The 27,443-nt window shown below is 38.9% G+C and overlaps 1 protein-coding gene across 1 annotated transcript in view; it reads left to right on the top strand.

Annotated features, from left to right (window-relative positions):
• Positions 1-26,996, top strand: part of STYK1 (serine/threonine/tyrosine kinase 1) — a 36,462-nt gene extending 9,466 nt beyond the window's left edge. Inside the window, exons 2-10 of the mRNA XM_001371998.5 lie at positions 9,198-9,348; positions 10,239-10,373; positions 11,643-11,909; positions 13,558-13,739; positions 17,494-17,577; positions 20,586-20,794; positions 21,704-21,744; positions 23,487-23,583; positions 25,746-26,996. Coding sequence (XP_001372035.4) covers positions 9,285-9,348; positions 10,239-10,373; positions 11,643-11,909; positions 13,558-13,739; positions 17,494-17,577; positions 20,586-20,794; positions 21,704-21,744; positions 23,487-23,583; positions 25,746-25,950 — 1,284 coding nt within the window. The 5' untranslated portion in view covers positions 9,198-9,284 and the 3' untranslated portion in view covers positions 25,951-26,996. The remainder of the gene's footprint in view (positions 1-9,197; positions 9,349-10,238; positions 10,374-11,642; positions 11,910-13,557; positions 13,740-17,493; positions 17,578-20,585; positions 20,795-21,703; positions 21,745-23,486; positions 23,584-25,745) is intronic.
• The last annotated feature ends 447 nt before the right edge of the window (positions 26,997-27,443 follow it).

The following is a 27,443-nucleotide window of genomic DNA, read 5'->3' as shown; positions in this document are numbered from 1 at the left end:
TGTAATATAAATATAAAATGATATAAATAAACACAGAGCAAGCTCTCTTTCTATATATATATATATATGTATATATGTATATATATATATACACATAAAATAAATTGGAAGTTATTGATAGAGGAAAATCCCTAGAATTTAGAGGTTGTGAAAGGCTTCTAGTCAAAAAAGAGAACTTAGCTGGAATTTAAAAGAAGCTGGGGAGATCAGTAATCTGACTGGAGGAAGGATAGCATTACAGGCATAAGGTACAGACAGAGAAAATGCCCTAGAGATGAGAGATGGAGTATTGTTTGAGGAACCACCAGGAGGCAAGTGTCATTGGATCAAAGAATACACATGGGCACCTGAAGTGTAAGGAAATTGGAAAGGTAGGATGGGGCTAGGTTATGAATGACTTTAATGCTAAATGGAGAACTTTTCATTTGATTCTAGAAGCAATAGGGAACCAATGGAGTTTATTGAGTGAGGAGATGGGGTGACATGAACAGACTTATGCTTTAGGAAAATTACTTTGGTGGCTGGTTGGAGGATGGGTTGGAGTGAGGAAAAGACTTGAAACAGGCAGACTCACCAGATATTTATTGCAATAGTCCAGGTGTGAGGTTATGAGGACCTGAAGTAGAGTGGTGAGTGTCAGTTTCAGGGCACAGAAAGGTGTTGTGGAGGAGAGGATGCTGTAAAGGTGAAATTGACAGGCTTTGGCACAAACTGGATATGGGTGTGTGGGGAGGTGAGAGATATTTAGGAATTCAGGATGACTCCTTGGTTGTGACTCTGAGAGATTGTGAGGATGGTATTACCTTCTACAGTAATAGGGCAGGTAGGAAGGGGGAAGGTTTAGGGGGAATGATAATGAGTTCTGTTTTAGACAAGTTGAGTTTAAGATGCCTATTGGACATTGAAATAGAATAATAAACTGGAAACTGTTTCTAACTGAAATAGAGAATGTTAACTGAGGGAAACTGTTTCTTCTGCAATGACTGTTGTTCTCTGGCTTGTGACTAGAGAGAGCTGCTAAGGGAACCTGAAGCTGCTTATTTGTAATGGAGGTAGGAATGAGAAATGTTGAGGGATGCCACACAGGGATACTGGTACATAGGGGAACTGCCTACAAGGGAATGCTCTAGGATTTGCTCTGGGGTTTGCCTACTGATCTCTACTGATGGCTGATGGATCAGTATATCTTTCTAAACTCCTCCCCCCTCCCTCACTCCCTTTTCCAACCCTCTCCTCCCAGTTCTTCTTGAAGCCTTTGGCTTCCTCCCCCCCCCCCCCCCAGCGCTTTGAGTGGGCTATAAAATACTCTAGTTTTCTTTCTCAGGTGAGGGGTTTATTGTGATAACAGGTTGGGAAACTGAGGTAAGAGGGATGAGGATTTCCCTAAAGTAAGGGGATAAATTTTAGGAGGGTTTGAGGAAGTAGTCCAGTCACAAACTGTGACTCTAAGACATTTAGGGAGATGGAGGACAATAGCTTTTCAAAATCTTCTTTCTTCTTCACAAAATTCAGCAAGATTTCTCATCTTCAACCCCAGAGAGAAACAAAGTTCAAAGTCTCTCAGTTTCTTCTGGCCAACTCAACTCTCATATAGACCACCAACTCAAAAGCCAAGTTTCTCCTTCTTATCAACTTCAACTGTCCAAAGCCAGAGAACCCCCAAAAACCAAGTCAGCCCCGCAAAGGTCTTTCAGCCAGGTTTCCAACCTCCAGAGAGAGAGAGAGTGAGAGTCCAGACCCCTCCCTCTGGTCAACTCAACTGCCAACTCCTGGGAACATTCTGTTTTGGAAACTCCTTCTTTTGAATGACAGATAGGTCTCCATTTTCTTGCATCTTGGTTTACAAGCTCTCTCTCTCCACATGCCTCTACTGCAACATCAAGTTTGAGATATCTAAAAGGAAGTTGGAGATATGAGATTGGAGGTCAGCAGTTTCACAAAGAATAAGTAGATTTGGGAGAAATCAGTATAGAGATAATAATTAAATCCATAGTAGTTGATGAGATTACTAAGTGAAGTACTCTAGAGGAAGAAGAAAAGAAGGTCTGGGACAGAACCTTTAGGGACACCGACGGACGGGTAGAAAGTGTGGTTTGGAAGAGGATCCAACAAAGGAGACTTGAGCAGTGGTCAGATAAGCAGATAAGGAGAAGGACAAGGAGAGTATGTTTCAGGTGTCCAGAAAACCTAGGGAGAATAGAGTATCAAGGAGGAGAGGGTGATCAATAACATCCAAGGCTGAAGAGAGGTACAGGAGAATAAGAACTGAAAAAAAAGACCATTAGACATGGCAATAAGAATCATTAGTACGTTTGGAGAGAATAGGTTCGGTGGAATGATAAGGTCAGAAACCAGATTGTAATGGGTTAAGAAGAAAAAGGGGAGAGAGAAAATGGACATACTTACTGTAGTCAACTTCTCAGAGCTCTAGGTAAGCACGATAGAGTGGCAGAGAAGGTTCTAGGCTGCAGTGGTAGAAGAAACTTTCTCACACAGGAATTCTCTACACCAGCCAAATCTCATGTCCACTCTTCCTTTATCTATCAGACAATCAACCAATCAATCAGTCAATCAATCTCTCTCTGGGTCTCTCTGTTTCTCTGTCTCTCAGCCTCTCTCTGTCTCTCTCTCTGTCTCTCTGTCTCTCTTCTCCCCCCTCCTCCCTCTCCCCATCCGGCCCTATGTCTAACTATCTCTTATTCTATTCTATTCTGTTCTGTTCCTGGCAGTGGATAGAGCTCTGGGTCAGGAAATCTTGACTTCAAATTCAGCCTCAGGCACTTACTACTTACTGTGTGATTCTGGGCAAGTTACTTAATCCCTATTTGACTCAGTTTTCTCATTTGTAAAATAACTATGTCCAGGGGTTGTTGGGAAGATCAAAGGAGATAATAATTATAAAGCACTTTGCACAGAGCCTGGAACATAGTAAGTTCTATGTTAATGTTAACTGTCATCATGAGCATGATCACCATCATCTATCTCTATCCCTATCTATAGATAGGGATATATACATATACACACACACACAAACATATGTGTGTAAATAAATTATATACAGTTTGCATATGGTTTTATATGTATGTGATGAAATATATGAGATAATTATAGTATATTATATTATAATAATTAATGTATTACTACTAATTAATATATATTATATTATATAGTAGTTATATGATTATATAACATTTTATATATGATAGAATATAAATATATAACAATATTACATAATATATACTCATATGCAAATTATATAGAATATGTATGTAAGCATATGCATTTATTTACCCACAGAGATACTTATACACACATATTTATCTCTCTATATATGCATAAAAAATGGCCTTTCACATGTGGAGGAAGTAGAAACTCCTACTTATAAAGAAAACTCCCAGATACAGCAGATAAAATCTCCCACACAAAATAAGCTTGGAATGAGTCTTATCTATGAAGCTCACTTGTAAAAGGGTCCTCATGTATCATAATAATGGCACAGTATATCATAATACAATATAGCCTCAATGACTTCCCTTACTAAGTTTAGGAGATGATGGTTAAATGATCTCTCTCTCTCTCTCAGGGATTCAGAGCCTCTCATTCCCCCTTCCTTACCCCTGTTTTGAAAGGAGCCAATGCCAGCATCTCTCTAAGTGCAAAACAACCCCCCCAATCTCATCCTGAGTCAACAAGCAATAAATCATGCCATTCAGTGTAAATGATCATCAGATTTTCTTTTATACTAATGGTAATAAATATGTAAGCAATGATCAATAATGTAGGAGCAAGACAACCTACCACTTTCACTTGCATAGCTTGCATTTCTGTCCTTATATCTGCCTTCCTTTCAGGTCTGGTAGTCTAGCTCTGGCCATTTACTCAGTTCCTTTCTTGAATAGCCCTGGAGGCATGATGGGCAGATACCCAGCACAGTAATTATACCTCTCACTCTGTCACTACCACATGTTGCCTCCTACTAGCTGGATTCTCCATGTATATGCTTCTCTTTCCCAATATCTTTAACCAATGCCAAGTTCAAAACATCATGGGGTCTGTGAACTTTGGATAAAAATATTGGCCCACTAGGCTACGCTAGTAAAGTCCGCATTCAAATCTTGTCTCTGACATATACAATTGTGATATGTTCTCTAGACAGTAGTCTAGGTTAAAAATTTGGTAGCCCTTTGCCATCATTCTTCACTCTCATTTTCCCCTTATCTTATCGTATCCTTCTTAGCTTGGGAGAAGGACTGGTTCAATGACTAGATTAAGAGAATTTGAGAAGGAATACAAAGTCACAGAATCCCAGAATGGAAAGGAATCTCAGAAAACATGCATTCCCATCTGAACTTGGGCAGGAAATGCTTTAGCAGAATTCCTTCAAACTCTACTTGAAATACTCCAGTGAGAGAGAAATCATAACCTTCCTTCCAAAGTAACACATTCTACTTTGGAAAGGAAACTTTTTTCTTTTGTGGAGCTAAAATGGAAAAAAAAAAACAATCAAACAATGACAAACTTAAGAGGAACAAAAATTAAACTTAAAATAAAATAAAATTAGCTGTGGATAATTAAGACATTTGATGTGTGTACATGTTCAGACACAATTGTGATTTTCCTAATGATTCTCTAACAATTGTATTCCTTCATTTCTAGTTATCTGACTTCCACTCTTTTGCTCCCATTCTCAAGATGGTTAGAATCTAGATAGGAAAAGACATAAGGCTATAATAGAAAGTATTATTAAACAATCATAGGCAAGACAGAAAACATTGGTATGTGCAAATAGAGGAAATGTGTTTTGAATCTGCTAGAAGCTTCCTCCTGTAAGGATGAACAGTTTTTCTATTTCCTGTAGCTTGCCATCGTTATCATTGTTTTTTTTTATTTTTATTCTCCTTACTAGTCAGAGCCAGCTTACTAAAGTAGGTGGACCTGAATAGAGAAATGGAAATCAAAACAACTCTGAGGTACCACCTTACACCTAGCAGAATGGTCAATATGACAGTAAAGGAGGTGTGGCAAAATTGGGACACTAATGCATTGCTTAGTAGAGTTGCAAATAGGCGTTAGAATTATGCCCAAAGAGCTTTAAAACATGCCTGCCCTTTGATCCAGCAATACTACTACTAGGTTTATATCTCAAAGAGATAAAAAAAAAGGATAGGTTCTGTTTGTAAAAAATATTTCTAGCTGTGTTTTTTTGTGGTGACAAAAAATTGGAAAATGAGGGGGTGACCTTCAACTGGTGAATGACTGAACATATTGTGTGTGGCATATGGCGGTGATTGAATACTATTGTGCTATAATGAATGATAACTGCATGATTTCTATAAGAACTGGAAAGACCTCCATGAACTGATACAGAGTGAAATGAGCAGAACCAGGAGAACATTAAACATAATACCTGAAACATTGTGGGACAATCAAATATGATTACTACTAAAAGCAATGCAATGATCCAGGACAATTTTGAGGGACTTATGACAATACTATTCACATCCAGAGAAAAAACAGTGGGAGTAGAAACGCAGAAGAAAACATGATTTATCATTTGTTTATATGGGTATGTGGGGTTTTGACTTTAAAAGATGACTCTATTACAAGAATGAGTAAGATGGAAATGGGATTTGAGTGAAAATATATGTGAAATTACTTGTCAACTCTGGGAGGGAAGAGTGGAGGGAGACAACAAGAATCATGTAACCATGGGAACCAACATTAAAAATTAAATTAAATTAAAAATAAAATAAAGTAGGTGGGCCTTGAATCATCATCAAAAGACAGCTTCTTGCAGACTACTTATGTAGGATCTCAAGGGAACTGGTTTAACAAACATATGAGGAAAGGGTCCTGATACAGAAAAAGCAACATCTTTTTTTATTCCATTTTGAAACCGTGCATGTCCTTGAATGTCTTATGGGATTGATATAGGAGTTTACATGAGCTCTGCAATGGAAGAGTCTTCATGCATGTATGTTGTTCATGTCCTTTGTAAGGATGGATAATCTTAAAATTCCAGAATTCTAGATTTAAGAAGGATCCTGAGCTGGACATATGGTTCCTCTCTCTGACTTCAGGATAAGATTGACTCTTAACTGTATAAATTAACATGACACATTTTATTTGTGGGAATATTTGTAAAAATATCCAGATCATGAACTCATGGGCTCTTTACCATGACCCCCAAGTCTGCTCCCTCCTCCTAGCCCCTCTCCTCATTTAAAGCACTGCTACCAATGTCAGTTTATAGGTACAGTATATAGTGAGGCTCTCCATCTGGATAAGCCCTAATAATCCAGTCTTTTTTTTTTTAACCTCACCTTCCATCTTAGAATTAATACTGTACATTGGTTCCAGGGCAGAAGAGAGGTAAGGGCTGGGCAGTGGAAGTCAAGTGACTTGACCAGGGTCACACAGCTGGGAAGTGTCTGAGTTCAAATTTGAACCCATGACCTCCCCTCTCTGGGTCTGGCTCTCAATCTACTGAGTCACCTAATTATCCTACTCCCCAACTCAGTCTTAACTTTGAGTCCAGGAGGAGGATGTTTTTGAGCATGAGAATCTAGGTATGATTGCATGAGCATTGCTCTCAGAATCCCTGACCTCATCATCCCAGCTAGCATTTATAAAGCGATTTAAGGCTTACAAATGCTTTACATACATTATGTCATTTCATCCTCATAAGAATCCAGGGAGGTAAATGCTATTCTTGTCCCCTTTTATGGGATGTTTGCTTATATGCACGCATTCAAGCACGGCTTCCCGGTATCAGTTTTGTGGAGACACAAGTGACTCTGGAGCCTTGTGGTGCTTACTTAGGTGTTTGTCTGTGGGTGTATCATTTGGTTTCTGGGCAGAGTTTGCAGATATGGGCTGACTGCTGGTTAACCCTTGGCTCCATCATCCAGTGAAGCAGCAGCATTGGTAAGGGAAAGGGCATTGGATTTCTAGTCAAACGACCTCCCACTCTCACCCCTAGTCCCTGCTATAGCTAACTGTGTGCCTTTGAAAAGTCACCTAAACTCCCTGGACCTCAGTTTCCCCATTTGAAAAGTTGGAATTGAAGCCTGCTAAATCTATGAACCTTTGTCCCTGTGTTGTATTTCCAGGTTTTATTCTCCAAAGGCTCGAACTCATTAAATTGACAGTTTGAATGAACACGATTGCTTTTGCTAATAGGCTGAAAAGGAGGGCAAAGAGGCATTGGTAATGAGAAAAGGGACTGACAGAAATATCTAGCTAACATCTAGGCAGTCCTTAGAATTTACAGACAAGACTCTTTTCCCCTCCTGACACATCCTTACTTTCTCACTTGCTCCCCCATGTTTTCCTTGCCCTCCCTTTTCCCCCCACCTGGAATACTTTTCATCTCCAGGTCCCCTGCTAAGTCTAAGCCCCCAACCTCCTGTTAAGTCTTGCCTGGATCCATTCTCTGTATTTTCCTAGGGCTGCTGTTTTACCTGGGCTTTTGTCATTAAGCCAAACACACATACATACCTGTTCTTTGTTTCAGATAACAGGGAATGAGCTCTCCTGCCTCTCACACCCATTCACAATTTCTTTGCCAAGCAGGGAAATTAGTGGAGGGCCAGAGACTCTCTCAGGTGAGGTGGTGAATTCTCTGTAGGGCTCATGGGGATACTTCAGCCCTGGAAAAATTGGGCTGAGTCCACATGGCCACGAGAATGAACAAAATAGCACAGGACAAAGAATAAGGTATCCGCTCTAGACAACGAATACATGATGGAGAACGTTACAAGTGATCATTCTGTAACTAATACATTGTCTGCACGACACGCTACAGTGTCGTGTTCTTGTAGAGGCCAGTTAATGGAAGCTGCTACCTGGAAATCCCCACCAAGAGAGAATAAAAGGAGTCGTAAAACCTGGTACTGTGTTTCAGATCAGTAAGAAGTGCAGTCTTCTCCAAAGGAGACTTTCTGATCTCTCAGACTGCACTAAGTAAGCACAGAGAATGTAAAATATGTTGAAATACAGACCAGAGGGCAAGGAAATCTGGATTCGTTTCAATGTAGACTTTGAGCCACACCCACCAGAGCAAGAAAGATTGGAGTCAATGTATTTCATGTGTGAAACAGATTATGGAGTATTAAGCATGACAAATAGTAGAGAAAGTGTGATACATTCAAGGAAAATGGGGAGAGAGGTCATGTTTAGATGGCTCTTTAAAAAGGCAGCTGGATAATAAAGATGTTAAGAGAGCACAATGGATAGAGTGCTAGTCCTGGAGTCAGGAGACCTGGGCTCAAATCTGGTCTCAGACACTTCTTAGCTGTGTGATCCTGGACAAGTCACTTAACCCCCATTGCCTAGTCCTCACTGCTCTTCTGCCTTAGAATCAAAAAGATGGATGGTTAGCATTAAAAAAAAAAAAGGGAGCTGGATAATAAAGATATTTAGGGGATCAGCTAGATTGCACAGTGGATAGAGCACCAAGCTGGGAGTCAGGAGGACCTGGGTTCAAATCTGGTCTCAGACACTTCCTAGCTCTGTGACCCCCCATTGCTAAGTTTTTGCTGTTCTTCTGTCTTGGACCTGCTACTAAGACAGACAGTAAAATTAAAAAAAAAATGTTTAGGTACCTCTAGTGTATACCTGGATGGCTGGTAGAATGTCTAAACCTGGGCATTGGTTGTAATAAATGCAGTGAAACCAATATGACACTTGAAATTATGGTCTGATTTTTAGTCTACATCTGGATACTACAGCATTAATACTTTCTCACTGACTTGGGCATGTATCTGCAAAGCCGAGGTTTTGGGGTGGTGGCAGATTTTAAGGCGCCTAAAGGGAATGATAAACAAGAGAAGAAGCAAGTACCTCTGGTGACAGGGCTTACTGTGCTGCTAGGCTGGTGGGACACGTGTCAACTTGGTCACATTTCTGTTCTTGAATGAAAATATCTAGAATTCATAAGAAACAAACAAACCCTAAAATGTCCCATCTCTTCCCCACAGTGGAGAATCTCTCAAAGGAGAACGTATTCTCCTCATAGTGGAAAATGTGAAGGACATTCATTTGCTGTGAAGCAAGAGGCTAGTAAGCAAATGCGTGCCTCAAGATTTGAGAGAGAACAGTCCAGAGAACTATAGGATACTTGTTTTAATCACTAAAGCCTGTAATGATGACAAAAAACAAAAACAAAAACCGAAATGCATTCTCCCATGTTTCAGAGTCATCAAGACTCATGGGATTGCTCACAGATGTGACCATTCTATGCATCTCGTAGACCAGGCGCTGGAGTTGGCAGCCCCATTGCAATGGAAGATTCAAGGAGGATGACAAGGATACTACTGGAATGCAACCTCACTGACAAGCTGTGTAGTAAGTTCAGGCTATCACATCACTTATGTCAACTTAGGGCTCTCAGGGAGAAACAGGCTCAGGCTGATTGGGATCACAGATGGGATGCCCAGAGGGAAGGAAGGTGGTATTATTTTTCACATAATAGTTTTTGGTTATGTGAACTCATTTCAAATGCCAAATGTGTTTTTCCTTCTACCAATGACAGTCTCAAACTAGGTTTTTTTTTTAACAGGAATTTTTTTCACTTATTCTGTCATTTCAGAAATTGCGATAGAGACTTTTGTCCACAGTTACAGTCCACATTCACCCACATCTAGTATACAACTAGCTTAGCTCTACAAACAACCTCTCTAAATGAAAAAAAAAAAGATTGCTAGAAGGATCCTTGCAATGTACTGGTTAATGATGTTTAACAATGGGCTCTCTGAGGGAAAAAGTACTCATGACATAAATGTTTAATCTATATTATTAACATTTTCTCCATTCCTTTATTAAGTCTAGGTAATCAACAAAGTAGTAAATAAAGCCTGCTTTGTAGCCTTTAGTGATTTCTAAGGTGTAAATGTCTACCCCCAAAACTTGCCAATTTGTTCTTGGAAGCCATTTGGAGCTGGCATAGCCTGATATTCTCCCTGGAAGGGAAAGTGCCAGTCAGGTTCAAGCTCTGCCTCCTCTTTATGTCTGTTGATAGCTTTAACTTTTGCATGAAGGAGAGCAGCAATCCAGTTCAGAGTGGAATCTTTGCTCATTCAATGGAAAGATTAAAAACCAAAGTCATCTAGAGTACTCCGCGGAGAGCCGCTATATTCCACTGCATGTGAGATAGGATAGGAGTGAAGTAGGTTGTGCATTTCTGTGTCATATTCCCTTTATATTTCCCTTCCTTTCTATACTGATTGCCTCTTCAGTTCTACGAGAGAACCAGTATGAAGTTGTCATCGTTCCCACACTCTTTGTCGCCGCCTTCCTTATCCTTCTGGGGGTCATCTTATGGCTCCACTTTCGAGGACAAAGGGCCCAGAGACAGTCACCTGGACTCCAAGGTAAAGCCCAGGGGGAAGGGACTTCAGAGCCCAGGAAAGTTTGTGCAGAAGGATTGGGAAAATGAGAGAAGATTTGCTTGTGTCTAAAGGCTCAGGGGCCTTGTCATGCTGCCCTCCAAAGCTGGAAGTTGGGATGAGGATGGAAGATCTCATCTCTAAGGACTTCAAAAAAGCAGAGCATTTGGCATAGTATTTTGCATATGCCAAAGTAGGTGTTCAAGGCAAAGATGGAGGAAGCATTCTGTTCTATTCATTTTCCCCTTCATCTGAATATCAGACAGTAGGAGCAGCTCAGTAGAACAGTGGTTAGAGTACCAAGCCTGAGTCAGAAGGTTTCAAATAGGGCCTCAGATACTTCCGGAATAGCTGTGTCACCCTGGGTAAGTCACTTAAGCCCCACTGCCTAGCCCTTGACATTCTCCTGCCTTAGAACTGATAGTAAGCTAGAAAGTAAGGGTTTTAAAATAATATCAGAAACTGTTCTATACCTGGGATGGGAGAACTGAGATTAATACATTCTGTGTTTCCATCCTAGGGTGTAGAATAGTGCCATCCTACCTTTTCTTGGGGAGATAGCTGAGGGTGTATAATGAACAATTTTCTGATGAGGGGCAGTGTGATATAATAGATAGGGAGCCAGCCATGAAGTCAGGAAGACTTGAGTTCATGTCCTGGCTCTGACACATACCTACTGTGTAAATGTTACCTCTTTGTACCCCAAGCAATTCTTCAGAACTTTAAGTTGTGGGGCAGCTAGCTGGCTCTGTGCATAGAAAACGGAGCCTGAAGTCAGGAGGACCTGCATTCAAATCTGGGTTTAGACCCTTCCTAGCTCTGTGACCCTGGGCAAGGCACTTAACTCCATTTGCCTCACCTTTGCCCTTCTTTCTTAGAACAGATACAAAATCAGAAATTAAGGGCTTAAAAAAATAAGAAAAAGCTCCAAGTTGCAGAGAGAGTTGTTCCCCATTGGTAGAGGGGATTTTCTTACCAGGAATTCCTTAGAAACCGTAGGTCTAGTCACCCTATCCACAAAATACTTCCTGGGAAGTATATAAGATCCTAGAGAAAAAAACAAGACAAAAGAAAACAAAACAACAAGGTACTTTCCTTTCCTGGAGGTATTTAATAACAAGGAAAAATTTTATGTTTTATTCAACTGGGACAGAGATTTTGTTGCCCAGCAATAACAAGATGGTGGTGTACAGCAGAGGTGTCAAGGCTGACTATAGTGCATCTCAGTTAAGCTGTTTCCTCTCTGTGTCTTAGGAATTGCTCCTATACCTCCATCTCGGGGCCTGAGCTGGGAAGCAGCAGGACTTGGAGGAAACATCTTTGTGCCCCAGAAGCAGAATTCAGTGGAAGACCTTTTACAGTCCAATGCATCCACACTAGCTAAGCTGCAAGTGTCCCGGGACCAACTTTCAGAAGATATGGAGGAGATCCACATAGGAACTTGTGGAACCATTTATCGGGCCAAGATGAATACTGGGGACTCTTCTAAATCCAAGAGTGTTGTCCTTAAGGCTTTGAGAGGTAACCTAATGAGGTCTACACTGCTCCCTTCCTCTCTTTATTTCCCTATCCTGTTACTCCCAGTTAATTTGAGAGGGTCCCCAGACAGAACCTATCTTTTACATATCAGCCCAGCCTCTTCTAATAAGATATTAGTAACCTAATTAAGTTTTCTGGAATGATCATTGCTCTTTGTTTCCCCAAATATGACCTTTTCCTGATTATGCCTCTCTTTAACTGGCAGTCTAATATGGTAGAAGGAATTCTGGAAAATAGGGAAGGAGAAAAGTTCAAGAAGAGTAATCAAAGGGCAGATGTGGTAATAGCATTTTAATGTGAAAACCCTTCAGTCTGAAAGTCATACATAAGTTATATTACCATTTAATATAAAACAATATGATTTGTCATTTTCATTCATAAAAAAAAAACCCATGATGTAGTAAAAAGAACATTTCACTAAGAGATAAGAAACCTGGATGCTAGTGCCTCCTTTGCCACTTGACTAGCTTCGACTTTGATTTCTCCATTTGTAAAAAAGTAGCATAGCATAATAAAAAGGCCATAAAACTTAAAGTCTGAGCATTTTAAGTTCAAATCCCTGTTCCAAAAAATGAGGGAAATGGACTAGACCTCTAAGTATCTTTTGAGCTTTAAATCTATGATCCCATTAATAATACATTTATCCAAACATGAGGCCATATTATCATCTACATTTTTACTGAGGTTCAGAGATGTTAAGGGTCTTGCCCAAGGACATATAGCTAGCTGGTGGCATAGCCATTCCTCAAATCTGAGTCTCCTGGCTCCCAGTTCAATATCTTTCAATTTGAGAGTCTCTTGCAATACCTTTTGACTCCTCTAAGATCTATGATATGGTGTTCCCTTTGAGAAAATGTCAGTGAAGTTCTCAGCATCATGAGTATCAGCTTCTTCAAACCAACTTTCTAACTACCCAGTTCTTATTTACTTTGACCACCAGCTATGCACATCCCCTTCACGAGACCTCAACAGAAACTTAGGCAAGATTATGCTTTACCCCTAAATTCCCCCACAACCATGGTATTCTCTCTGCTTACCATCTCTGTCTCCTATTGTAATAAATAATTCCTTCCTCCCTCTTTTCCCTTCACCTCCCTCTTGCCTCCCCCCTTTTTGTGATTCTTCAATTCAGAGGTGAGTTTATGATGTTTCAAATGAAATACTCTTTCTCTTCTTTATCTTAACTAAGGGGTTTATTTGGGGAAGACAGGAAGGGATAAGGAATGGAGGTAAGAGGGTGGGGGATTTCCCTAATACTACAATAAGTCTTAGGTTGGAGGATGTTGGAATCTAGTTCAATTGAGAGAAATGGCTGATAGGTCTGGAAGTTCAGTCACTATCACCAACAGAGCAAGTCAGAGAGATATCTGGACTTTTGTCCTTCTTTCTTCTGCCTTCAAAGTCACCAGGCCACCTCCAGCTTGAGTCTCCAAAGTCCAAGAGAGGAGAAACCAGATTTCTTCCCTCTTACAAGGTAACAAGGTTCAGCCACAGTTGGTCTGGCTTCCAACTGCCTTTCCTGGAATCATTCCAAAAAGAACATTTGTTTGATTGACAGGCCATCAGCCTCCACTGCTTTTGTCTTTTTGCATTCTTTCCTAATTTGTCTCTTCCACACTATCTTCTGCAGAACCAACTGGATTTCATGAGATTCAAGATTTTTTGGGACGGATTCATTTCCACCATTTTCTGGGCAAGCACAAAAATTTGGTTCAGCTTGAAGGCTGTTGCACACAGAAGCTGCCCCTCTACATGGTACTGGAAGATATGACCCATGGGGACTTGCTTAACTTCCTTTGGACTTGCCGACGGGTGAGCAGGCCTCTATGTGTGTGCATGTGATTGTACTCATGTGCATGTGTGTATGCAAAGAAGTTTGGGTTTAAGACAGGAGAGATGTGGTCTGAATGTCTAGCTGTTTACTTCTATTTTCAGGGTTTTTCCCCCTAATGTGTCAAACTAAAACTAAATATATTTACCTTTTTTAGTTCTTCCTTCTAGAATGTAGACTCAAAAAAGGTACATTTATTTTCCAACCTCATATTAGACTTCAATATTTCAAAGGCTTTATAATCTCAATGTAGTGTGAATTGCCACATATCCAAGCTTTCTTATCCTGTAAAATTCTTTTCCATGACCTTAAATGAACCCTCCATAGAAGATCAGCCCCCAAAATTGGACACTTATATTAAGTGATAATAGCTTATTGATCAGGTTGTCCATCTATTGTTACTCATTTTTGCTACTTGACTGCCAATAAAACATTTCTGTCATACATTTATAGTCTAAGATATTTTAAGTCCTTTCTTAAATGCAAGCCATAATGAGTGATATGGTCATCCACCAACAGCTCCCCTAGATCCCCCCAATTCTCTTTGAGTCACTTCGTTTTGGTCCTCTAGAAGAATACTAATATTAAGAATATGTCTTTTTCAATGTCAAGGGACAATTGGGATCACTGAAAGCAGCACAAAATTTCAAAAATGCAAGCCAACCTGTTTTCTCCATTCTGTTCAATTGTAGGAGCAGCTCATTATTCATTTGTTGTGCTGGTCCAAACTCTATAAAGTTGTAGAACAGCTTTATGGATTGTCCACAAAACTGCACATCCTAGTATAGATAGTGGGCATTCTTCATTTCCTTGGCTTTTCCTAGGCAGACTGCTAGACCCTTTTCCTTTGAGTCATTATAGATTTCGCTGAGGAGACCATGTTCTAGGACTTGAAGCATTTTGTCACCCACAAACAGGAGCATTGAGAGGGTCTGAGCATCTATGGAGGATTAAGTTTTCATTGACAGTCTGTGACAGTAATGAACAATTCTGGTAAGCATATGCCTATCTAGTTTGTTCATTGCTTAATCTGAATGAGAAAGAATTATTAATTGAAGTTATTGCTGTTATTTCCTCTATTAAAAACATTTTGTGCAATCTTAACATTTACATGAACTAGACTGTTGGGGGATGCGAATACTTTTTTGTCCTTATAAAATTGACAAACAATAAAAACCATGATCTACTATCCTGAGATATGGCTTCAAGAAGGAAAAAAAATTGCATGTGTAAACTTGCCTATTCTCTTATAATATTTTTATTAAGGGTACCCTTGATACATAGTTTATCATTATTGAGTTTTTATAAAGATGAGAAAGTAGGATGCAGAGTTTCTGATATCCTCTTGATTTCCTTGGGGGGAAAAAACTTAATTCAGTTCAACTGACATTTATTAATTACTAAATATGTGTTAGACATTGTCCTAACTATTGAGGCAACTCAAATTAATATGTGATCCCTCAAACTGATATGGAAGTTCCCTCTCCAATGCAGATCCTAACTCATTCATGCCTGACCATCTTGTGTGACTTTTATTCATGTTTTACCACATGTCCACCACGGAGGGTTCCCAACCAATGTTCTGGAGATTCTCTCTTGACACCAGTGGAATACTCCACCATCCACATGACATCTCATTGAAACATACAATTCTTTGATGATATCTTTTTTCTTGTTTTTCTCAGTTCTTCATTAGTTATATACATAGCCTATTTATACCCTCCGTGTGGATCTCCATTGTTTTTTTTCTTGGTTTGTTTTTATAAGCTTAATTATGCAACACATGTCATACTTTAAAAAGATTATAGTAAAGTTTTGCTACCTCATATTTCCCTTGAGATAGTAATTTTATCATCGCTATTGGTATCAGAGGCAGTTAGATGGCTTAGTGGATAGAGCTCTGGGCCTTTTAATTTTTTAGAGACTATTGGATCCCCTTTTTCAGGGCCATATAGCTATAGCAGCAGAATATTGGAATTAAGAAAGATCTCTGTTTTCACAAAAAGTTAGGGAAACCACACTTTCTCTATTCAACTTGAGCCTGAACTTATTGCCCATTTATACTGTCTTTCTCAGATGTGAAGTTGGACAAGTTCTATTGGTTGTCCATCCAAATCATACTGTAATCTGGGTAAGATACATTTTTCAATTGCTTGATCTTTCCTGTGTGAATGGCCAGAGCAAACCTATGAGTGGTTACATAGCTCTTGCAAAAGACTCTACCATGTTATAGGAAAACTTGATGTAATCAACACAAAGCTATCCACAGACAGAAATGTCTAGAAGGGCCTCATTATATGCAGGGGAACCCTCTTCAATTTATATGCTTTGCATTCTCCAGGGTCAAGCAGAAAAAGTTCAGCAAATTCCCTTTTCACAGGGAGCCACTGAAAATCACTTAGTGGCTACCTTCCTAGTGATTTCTTTTTATAGTCTTCTTCAAGATGCTCCTCCAAGAGGAGTGTGAACTTTGTATTCAGCACTGTACTTGAAGCCTTTCTAGCTTACAGATTCTGCCAGAGTTGTGTTGTATTGGCATAGCCTTCATAGCCATTATGAATAGGACTTTGGGGTGGGGTGGGGGGGAATGTCATATTATTAAGTTAAAATACCCAGAAACCTGGGCTTCTTTATCTCATTATTTTCCCTGAAATTTCTTAAATCCCTGCCTTCTTCCTTTTAAAAGAAAAAAAAAAAGAAGAAATTTCTGTTCATTTCCTTGCTCCCAGTTCAGCCATCCAGCTATAAAATTGAATGAATATTTATTGATCTCCCATAATGTGCTGAAGCCCCATGGTCAAGATGTCTGTCTCCCCTTAAGTGAGACTGTAAGCTCCTTAAGGGCAAGGGATGTTTTATTTTTAAAATTTGTATAAATAATCCAAAGATACAAAATGAACAGCATTTATATTTTACTTAAATATTTTTACTCATGTATTTGTTTTGCTGCATTTTCATCTACTTCTTGGCTAATATGCTATAATCACCAATACACTTAATCTCATTTATTTGGAGTCAGAATGGCAACATGCTATAATCCTAGAGTCCAGGAGGATCTGAATTCAAGTTCTGCCTCTGATACGTATTGACTCTGATCTTGGTTAAATAACTTAATTTCTCTAAGCCTTAGCCAATTCCCTAAGACTAGTGGTTATAAGTGAGTTTCTGATCAATATTGGTAAAGAGTTTTTTTACCCGGGAGCTCCTTATGCTTAAAAAAAAAATCACAGGCCTGACTATAAAATAATGATTAAGAAGAGCATTTGGGTAGCCTCTCCCCATTTTCCCTTATTGACCCCCAAACTAGATCTTTCATATTGTTTATCTCTTAGACCCAAACATAAGTGTGAAAGAAAACTTCTGACCAGTGGGGTAATTAAATATAGAAATGCCTGTTCCATTTTGCTGTCACTTTGATTATTCATTTTCAAAATTAAATTCCATCATTATCTTAATTTATATCCCATAAACATATATGCCTTTAGTGCCTAGTGTTTCATTGCCCTCTTCTGCTGTGGATATTTATCTGAAAGTCCATTTTCCTGTATCTCTGAATCTTTGTCCATATTATATAGTTTTCCCTTGACCTTTATCTCTGTTTCTTATTTTCGATGTCTATGTATCTTTAAAAAAGTTTTGTTTTTGTCTTTCCTCCTGTTACAAAGTTTTGGCCAACTAGTTATGGAACATCCTTGATGAAATACTCCCCCCCCCTCCCTTCTTCACTCTCTTTAGGATGTGATGACAATGGATGGCCTCCTCTATGACCTCACAGAGAAGCAAGTCTATCATATTGGGCGACAGGTTCTCATGGCTTTGGTGAGACTTGACAGACATACTTATGGGTTTTGGAAGGGAGGGGAGAGCTATAATTTGAATGGGATGATCAAGTCATTGCCTTAAATTTAAAGGATCCTGAAAGAAATTTGTTCTTTAGGAGTGTTGAAGCAACAAAATTTAGCAAGTAGTGAGCAAGACTACTTTGTTAAATTAAGTTGCCCCCGGGGCAGCTAAGTAACACAACAGAGAGAGCACTGGTATTGGGAGGTCCTGGGTTTAAATCTGTCCTCAGACACTTCCTAGCTGTGTGACCTTGGGCAAGTCATTTAACCTCAATTGCCTAGCCTTTGCCACTCTTCTATCATGGAATCGATACTAAGACAGAAGGCAAGGGTTTAATTTTTTAAAAAAATATGTCACTTCCAGTGGGTATAGGAAAGCTGCTTCCATAATTGGACTTGTTCCTTTCACCTTTGACCTAGGATGAACTCTCAAACTTTTCACATCACAGTTTGTGGCACTGTTGTTGATATAAAAATGTTTAATTATAGATCTGGTTCCCATTCTTTTAGTCCTACATTTAATTCCATAGCTACCATTCTTTGTACTTTCCAAAGATGAGAGTAAGGAGAAAAAAGAGGTATTGTCCACTGAAAATAAATAATACTTGCTCTATGTAACAAAGAAAGATAGTCTTATTATAACATTTATTTCAGAGACTAGTTCAGTTGTGGTTCTTCAGAGGGAATAGTAGGGATTTAGAAAGGTCCCTCATTTTAAAGAAAAAAATCAATGATAAGATGGCATAAGAGAGATGGTCCTCCTGGAAGACTAAGGTCTCTCTGTTTATGAATAGAGGAAGGGTAAGTCAGTCAGTAAAACAAGAGACAATATTTAGAGAGATCAAGTGGATAAAAGGCCACCTGAACTGATGGAAGTATATGTTCTTAACACATGAAAAACACTCCCTCAAAAACAAAAACAAAAACCCCAAAGTTCATATTTGGCCTCCCTATAAGATTTTGCCTCTTCTTTGATGGAAGACTAGTTATGATTCTTTTAAGGAGCTGGAGGGAGAGTATAGAATTAACAACCAATGAAAGCGGGGGAAGATGGTGAAAAGGTTATCAAAGTACTCTGGGTCTTCATAAAAGCAGAGAAAGTAAAGAAACAACTAAGAATTAGAGAAAATATAGACTTTTGCCAGAATCATTCAGAGAATATTTCTGGTTCATTTAGCCTAAATTATCTAGATATTTGTATTCACTTTGATTGATTTGAGTGTGATAAAAATGAGCACAAGTGGGGGCAGCTGGGTAGCTCAGTGGATTGAGAGCCAGGCCTAGAGACGGGAGGTCTTAGGTTCAAATCTGGCCTCAGACACTTCCCAGTTGTGTGACCCTGGGCAAGTCACTTGACCCCCATTGCCAAGCCCTTACCACTCTTCTGCCTTGGAGCCAATATACAGTATTGACTCCAAGATGGAAGATAAGGGTTAAAAAAAAAATGAGCACAAGTACCCCACTCACTTAAATAAACAAAACCTGGAAGCAGAAGGTAGGAGTAAAAAATGCAGTTGTTTATTCCCTTCATGAAAATGGGGCACTTTGATTATGGGCTAAGAAGTGCTGACTGACTAAGCAGCAATCAGGCAATATATAAAAGTTCTCAATGCAACCTCCCCCCTCTCCCCCCAGCCTTGACTTACAATTTAAAACATATGCACTTCTAGTTCAGGTGAGGTAAGGGGAGCAAGAGAGTTGTTTATTGCCCTTTCTTTTATCAGTCTTTCCCAGGCTTGTCCTGGAGTCTTCAGTCAACAAAAGATAAGAAACTAGTCTTCCATATCCCTTTTCTCAATTGGGGGTGTTAACTGAGTGTTTTTGCCTTGAGAATGGGGGGGTGTAAGCTGAATGCTCATTCTGAGAATATCACAATTAATTCCATCTTACTCAAATTGCTCCCTATAAGTAGTCTTTAATTTCTTCCTCTATTTTTTCCTTTAAATTTCTTAGAAACACCCACTCTTCTAATGTTAGTACTAGAAGGGTCCTTATACAAGATGCAGTTGAACATCATTTTACAGATGATATCAGGTGATTAGCTGAATCAGACCTGGAATCTGGGAAAACTTCTGATAGGGAAAGAAAAAAGGGATTGAAATCTGAGACTCCTAAACTGAAATGATACATCTTATTAATTATGGCATTTTATTGATAAAGTTGCTTTATCTTTGCTTCTGTGTCTTTCACACTTCATCATATCCATATTGATTTCAAACTTTTTGGGGAAGGGAGGTGAAGAGGAGGGTGAGGAGAGAAGTGGGTGTATAAATGGCAACCCGATAGAGGTCAGCATTGCCTGTGCCAATGTTCATCAGGTCACTATAGCACTCAATTGTTAGTCCACCAACCTTAACATTTCCATTTTTAACATCTCTTAGTATCCTTCCTTATGTTTAAACCTAACACCTCCCACTGGAGCATAAGCCATTTACAACAGTCAGTCCTAATTAGAAATAGAAAACAACTGGTCACCTTCCTCTATATCCTAAAGATATTCTTAATTGCTTACCATCTCTGAGAACAAGGAGAGGATGGAGGGAGACAATTCAAATCTTATCATTTTGGAAAATTATTATTACATGCAATTGGGACAATAAAATATCTTTGAATAATAAAAAAAGATTGTTGTTCTTATAGCATTCTTTTCTTCAAGCTGTATTCTTAATTGCCTTAAATTTTCTTAATCTCCAGCACTTTAATCATTTCATGCCAGGAGAGGATCAAGGATGAATCAGCATCTTGTATATGAGTTCTTTATTTCAAAACAAAATTTAAATACCTTTGGGCATTATTCATGGTATTTTGACATATACTTTAGAATTTTCCTTCCCATTAGCATAGATATTGGGATATCAATTTATTATTAGTGAAGTCTAACTGGAATTGAATGGCTCAGGCTGGCTCAGGTGTTGCTCTTTTTCTCTGGACTTCAAGTCAGTGTTCTCCAAGGTCCTGATCTCTTCTCTATTTTTATTCTGACAGGAATATCTCCAGGGGAAGCGGTTATTCCATGGAGATATAGCAGCCAGGAATGTCTTGATCCAGGGTGACCTCACTGCCAAGCTCTGTGGGCTGGGTCTGGCATATGAAATCCATGCTCGAGGTGCCATCTCCTCCAAACGGATAGTACCCCTAAAGTGGCAAGCCCCTGAGAGACTCCTGCTGAAGCCTGCAGGAATCAGAGGAGATGTGTATGGTTTGCTTTTGCTCAGTAGTCCTTTTCCTGCTGAACTCAACCTAATGGAAGGTTTCCCAAGACTTTATTCCATAAAACAATAACCAAATAAGATCTGATTAGTGGTGAGGGTCAAACTTAAAGAAATCTGAGGCGAAATGTTTGTCTTCAGCCTCTTCTATTTCCTTGCTCTTTCTCCCCATCTTTCAGCTTCTGTTTCCCTAATAGACACTCAGTTCTCCAGCTCAGATTCTTTCAAAGAAGACCACCTATCTGATAAAACTATTATCATTATATTAAAGCATTAATACATGTTTTTCTCCTTTCTACCTTCTACTGAGGGAATTTAGAGTACTGTCAAGAACAGGTAATACTTAACTGCAAGGAATGAATCACTAATTATAAAATATCCAGTGTCAGTGGGAGTAGTAGCCCTTTAATTTCCCAAAAAAGACTGTTGCCACTTGTCTGTAAAGCTGCATCTGCTCTCTATTTTTCTGGGTTAGGCTTATTGAATCTGACAAAACAGGAAAGAGAAGTAGCTAAGTGGGGGCAGGAATAGAAGGGAGATAGCAAGTAGTATGGCCCCTGGAAGAAAGGGAGTGTGGGGAGAGAAGGCCTGGGAGAATGGGGGAAGAAAACTGAATTACAGTGGGAAATTTTTATCCTTTTATGTGTTTAGAACTAAGTGAATAAACTGAGAATCCACTATAACAGATGTAGCCAAGACAATCACTAAACTCCAAAATCTTGAAATTGAATGGAGGAGACAAGCCAAGCTTTTTTCCCCCTGTTAGGCTATATACCTCTGGCAGTGCTCACCCTTAATCCTCCTCTGTTTATTCTTAATGCTTACCTCACTGATTGTGTGACTTCTATTCAAGGTAGAAAAAATAGAGAATTTTTCATTTTGCTTGACTTACAGATGGTCCTTTGGAATCTTGCTGTATGAGATGGTGACTTTAGGTAAGGCTGATCTTTAGAAGAAGAGAGGTGGGAATAAACAAAGCACTTTCAGTCAAACCAATGGGGGAGGAATTAAAACTTAATTCCTAGGGGAAAAAAGCTTTGGCCATTAATCATTTTGTAGTTTGATGGCTTTTCTTTTGGGAAGGATTGGACATAATGTAGTACAGATCGGTGGTGTCAAATCAAATAGAGAAAAGAGTTACTAAACCTTACATAGCAATCCCTGCTTAGGACATATTAACTTAGAAAACCACATATTAACATTACACATATTAATATTTCCTAATTGAGGGAAGATAGGTGGTTCAGTGGATTGAGAGCCAAGCTGAGATATGGGAGGTCTTGGATTCAAATATGGCTCCACACACTGCCTAGCTAAGTGACCTTGGGCAAATCACTTAACCTCTACTGCCTAGTCTGCCTTGGAATAAACTCTTTTGCCTTGGAACCAATATATGTCATTAATTCTTTTTTTTTTTAACCCTTACCTTCTGTCTTGGAAGAAGAGAAGTAAAGGTTAGGCAATGGACACCAAGTGACTTGTGAAGGTCACATAGTGAGGAAGTGTCTGAGGTCATATTTGAACCCAGGACCTCCTGCCTCTAGGCCTAGTTCCACAGTACTGATGCTAAGACAGAATGTAATGGTTAAAAAAATTTCCCAATTACATTTTAATTTGGTTCATCATCATTCACAGTGTTGCTGGCAGCAATGCTGCCACTGGACAGAGTATTTCTGCTATAACTGACAGAACAACCCATATTGCCCCACTTCTTTCCCCCAGATCCCAAGATATGTTTTCAAACCAGAGCACTCTGTAAGATAAAGGGATCTGGCTATAGGAGTTCTTAATTTTTTTTCATCATAGATCCTTTTGGCAATTTTGATGAATCTTATGGATCACTTCTCAGAATAATGTGTATAAATGCATAAAATGAAATATATAAGATTTCAAAGGAACTCAATTATATTGAAGTATAGCTATAAAAATATTTTTTAAAAGTTTACAGAATTCAGATTAAGAACCCTGGACTAAATAAACCATAAATTTTCCTCATCTTAACATTCTATGGGCTAATTCTGACTAGAAATAATGGTCATGACTGAATACCAAGATCACTGGCTTCAGCCTATGTGATCCATTTGAAGATCTATGGAATTTCCTCCTTTCTGGGTCTTAGTTCTGACTTTTCTTGGCACAACTGCTTGGTGTGAACTCGTTTATTCCCTTTGGTTGCTTGTGGCTTTGAACGCACTTCCCATCTTTTGCATGCAATATCTAGACTTGGCCATCAGGTGGCACACACTCTTTTTTTAAAATGTCTTAACCTTTGCTGTTTTGTTTTTGTTTTGAAATTAATCCAATTGGATGGAGTAAAGAAGGCTGTTATCATTGGAGAGGATGACAAGCGAACAGCTAGGTAGTTCAGTGGATTGAGAGCCAGGCTTTGGAGATGGGAGGTCCTGGGTTCAAATGTGATCTCAGGCACTTCCTAGCTGTGTGACCCTGGGCAAGTCATTTATCCCCCATTGCCTAGCCCTTACTGTTCTTCTGTCTTAAAACCCCTACACACTATTGATTCTAAGGCAAATGATAAGGGCTTTAATTTTTGAGAGAGAGAGAGAGAGAGAGAGAGAGAGAGAGAGAGAGAGAGAGAGAGAGAGAGAGAGAGAGAGAGGGAATTAAGATTATTTCCTAGAGGATCACCCATAGCTATTGCTTTTTCTTCCCTTTGCAGGGGCTCCACCATATCCAGAGGTCCCTCCAACCCACATTCTACAGTATCTCCAGAGGAGAAGAGTCATGAAAAAACCCTCCAGTTGCAAATCCACCATGTAAGCAATTCCTCTAGGACATGATTATCTTTCTCCAGGGTCTTTTTTCCTATATTCTTCCTCATTCCCCTTATTATTATATTATTATATAGTATAATTAATTTTATTATAACATTAATTATATATAATTAACCATAATAGTGCAACAATGGGTAAGTTCTTATCACTGTATTAAGGGAGATATGTAAGAAAAAATTATGTAAGTAACATGATTAATAAAAATAAGTAGCCCTCAGAAACATCCCAGCTGTGTAATCCTGGCAAGTCCCTTAAAAACAATTACCTAGCCCTTGTCTCTCTTCTGCCTTAGAACTGATAGTAAATAGCATCTCACCTTTGTATCATGAATCTTTTGCTGTAAAGGAGTATCAGAGAAATAGAGAAGCTTAAGATAATGAGGGAAGGACTAGTGATGGTAAAATTTGAACTAGATTTTAGCAGGAGAAATGATATGGGAGGAAGGAAAAAGAGGACATAACATTAGAAATGGCATGAAGTATATAATTGATATCATATTGCTTGTCTTCTCAATGGATGGGGAAGGGGCAGGAGGAGCAAAAAGAACTGGGAACTTAAATGTTTAAAAATGAATGTTAAGATAAAGTACAATTATTTCTATAAAAATAAAAATGTTGAATTAAATTAAATGTTAATATTTGTGAATTATGACATTAAGTTGAACTCAAGACATTAAGGTCTCCATAAAATTTATTTTTCCAAGAATTCATAATAATAACAACAAGAGAAATGACATGGAAGAAGTCACAGATATATGAATTAGCTTGTTTAAGTAAAATTAATCAGATTCACGTGATTAGAGGAGTGGAGCCAAAATAAGGTATAGATGATGGAAAATAATCACCTTTAGAAAATAGCCAGTCTGTGAATTCCCAGACACATGTATGTTAAATTGAACAATTCAGTTCAGAAACAAGAAGAAACAGAAAACAAGACCTTCAAATACAGAAGAAAAGAAATTCAAATAACGTGAGACTATTCTACACCCATCAGAAAATGCAAGAGGGAATGGAATATGTGTAATTTGTATATGTGTGTTTGCATGTGTGTGTGTGTAGCTTTAAGACTGACAAAGTAATTTCCTCATAACACTCTATGAGTATAAGTATATTCCTCACCTTACAAATGAGGAAACGGAGGCTCAGGGAAGAGAGTGGACTTGCTCATGGTCTCCTGACTATCAGTCAAATTGCATCATAGGCTGAGGTCTATGTCTACTCAGCTTTGTCCTTTTGAGAAGGAAGGAGAACATTTTTTTTTGTATTCTATACTCTGTCAGATTTGAAAGTCAGTGGAAATGGCTCTATTTTTTCAAGAAGTAAAAAGAATCCTGCTCTGTCTGGTGACCAAAAGTTAACTCTTTTAATCTTGTCAACATGAGTTACTGTAGACCCCAGTTTGGAACTAAGAGCTGCCTCCTCAATATGGTCACTGAAAATTCTGAAGACCACCTTTTCCCATGAGACCTATTGTGCTGGCAGAAGCAGAGGATGGAAAGAGTGGCTTATTTGCTCCATCTCTGAAACTCCCTTCCTTCCTTTCTTCCCTTATTTCAGGTAGCTAGAAGATAACCTGGTGTCCAGCTGTAATTTGCAATACTATCAATAGTGGCCAAGCAGTAGACTCTTCATAATGGAGACTTAAGCCTCTTAATTAAAGCTGCCTAGAAATCTGGGCATTTTATAAGATTTCAAATGAGAACCTTAGAAATAATCTATCCAATGACTTCATTTTAGGGATGAGAGGAAGTGACTTGCTAAGCATCCAGAGGTGGTAAATTGCCCAGCCAGTATTCAAAACTGGTTTCTGTTTTTCCCACTGCTCTAACCCAGAACTGGGTCAGACAGTTATTAAGCCAATCAGAAATGTCCCCAGGCTTGCTGTCTATGGTATTTTGCTAAGACTTCTTATAAAAGACTATGCCTATTGAGAAAGAGATGCTAAAGACAGACATAAAAGAGAGGTAAGATAAAGATTAACTGGCCCAGCATGGCAACAGCATAGCAATTGGCGATGAGATGAGAAGCAGAGATTTCCGGTATTTCCAACATTAAGAAGAAATGAGTCAGGGAGAGGGAACACAGTCTGCTGACGGGCACTACCACCAAAGAATTAAGTGTTTCATCTCTTTCCCCATCTTCCAGGTATAACATCATGAAATCCTGCTGGAGATGGAGTGAAGAAAACCGGCCCTCTCCAACACAATTACGCCTTCGCCTAGAGGCTGCCAGCCAGGGTGCAGATGATAAAGCTGTGCTCCAAGTACCGGAGCTGGTGGTGCCTGAGCTCTATGCATCCGTAGCAGGCATCAGTGCAGAGACTATTTCCTCCAACTACAGTATCCTCTGAAGTACCACTGAGCTGGAAAGACACAAGTTATATGCTCAGGGCATATCTAATGTTTCCTAGGAGTTGTATTGGACATTTGGATGTTACAGGGGAAGAAAAGATGGAGAGAGGGCATGAATCATAGGATCATAGCTCTTAAAGAAGGGACCTCAAAGACCATTTAGTCCAATCCCCTCATTTTACAGTTGAGGGAACTGAATCCAGGAAACATGACTAATGTCAAAAAGGTAATAAGTGCTGGAGGCAGGATTTGAATCCGGTTCAGATTTGGTGTCCTTGCCTGTACCATACTGTATTATGCTGCCTCCCAATTTCAGACCTACACATTTCTTTGGAATATATTCTGCAGAAATAGCTGAATATGAATTCCTAAATCACCACTTGGGAGATGGAGTTGAGTCGTTGGATGGTTCCTAAGGCTTAGGTTGGAATTAGTGGATAGTACAATTCCAAAGAAGATTTAACAAATCCACAATGTTTCTGGGGTCAAGGAAAATACTTTGTCTCCCCTTAGTTGTGCCTTCTAGACAAGTTCCCCTCTGAAACATTTTCAAACTAAATTCTGATTGTGAGATCCATGAAGATGAGAATCAACTGAGAGTGAATAAAGAGAAATGGAGAGGAGGAAATTATAGGCAATATCAGTTCAGAGAAAGAAGTCACCAAGGAATCCATAGTGAGGGAACTGATTTCTTAATGTGGGGCTTCAGGAAAGACAGAAAAAGAAAATTCTCATTTGTCCAGTGGGGTGAGAATGTAGAGATTTGGAAGGAGGAAGAAATGGTCCTTTTATTTCTTATCAGTCCTCTTGCCACTGTTAGTGGTTGGGAACTGGAAAAGCCAATTCTCTGTTGGGAATGTCTAGTTTTAACTGTTCATCATTATGGGTTCTCAGACCTAGCAAGGCAGTTAGAAAAGCTTGAGCTTTACTTTACTTATTAAAACAGGAAAAACTAGATTCCCAAGTGGCGGGATGTGTTGCTCCGAGACAAAACGACATATACAAAGAAAACAAAATGGGATGAATGAGAAATAGAACAATGGCAATCTCTAATATTGGAGAAACCATTGATTTATTATACAACTTTTTCATTAAATTAATTTTCTAATATTTGTTGAGGTACTGTGATCTTTTTTATACTAACAAATGTAGCATGTCTTATATTTACTTTGATTACTTGGCTTTTGATAGAAGTATTTACAATAATTTTAAAAGATAACCAATTTATAACACCTAAAATTAAAATTATGCATTTTAAGGAAAACCAGTTTTTTGCTTAATAGATAGCTTGTTCTTCTTGTCTACCTAGTGTTACTCAAAGCCTACTGGTACTCTCCATTCACAAAGGGCCCCAGTTCTGCATTCCTACAGGTCAGGGTTAGTCTGACTTCAAAGAATGCAGACCAGTCTTTTTTCTTATCTCTTATGACTCATTATATTTCAGGGAAAATAGCTTAAATAAAATTTAGCTATGGTTGATATTTAGAGTCTT

The sequence above is a fragment of the Monodelphis domestica genome, chromosome 5, assembly GCF_027887165.1.
Source record: "Monodelphis domestica isolate mMonDom1 chromosome 5, mMonDom1.pri, whole genome shotgun sequence".
NCBI lineage: Eukaryota > Metazoa > Chordata > Mammalia > Didelphimorphia > Didelphidae > Monodelphis > Monodelphis domestica.
The sequence above is the reverse complement of the archived record's forward strand: the minus strand, read 5'-3'. Positions and strand labels throughout refer to the sequence as shown.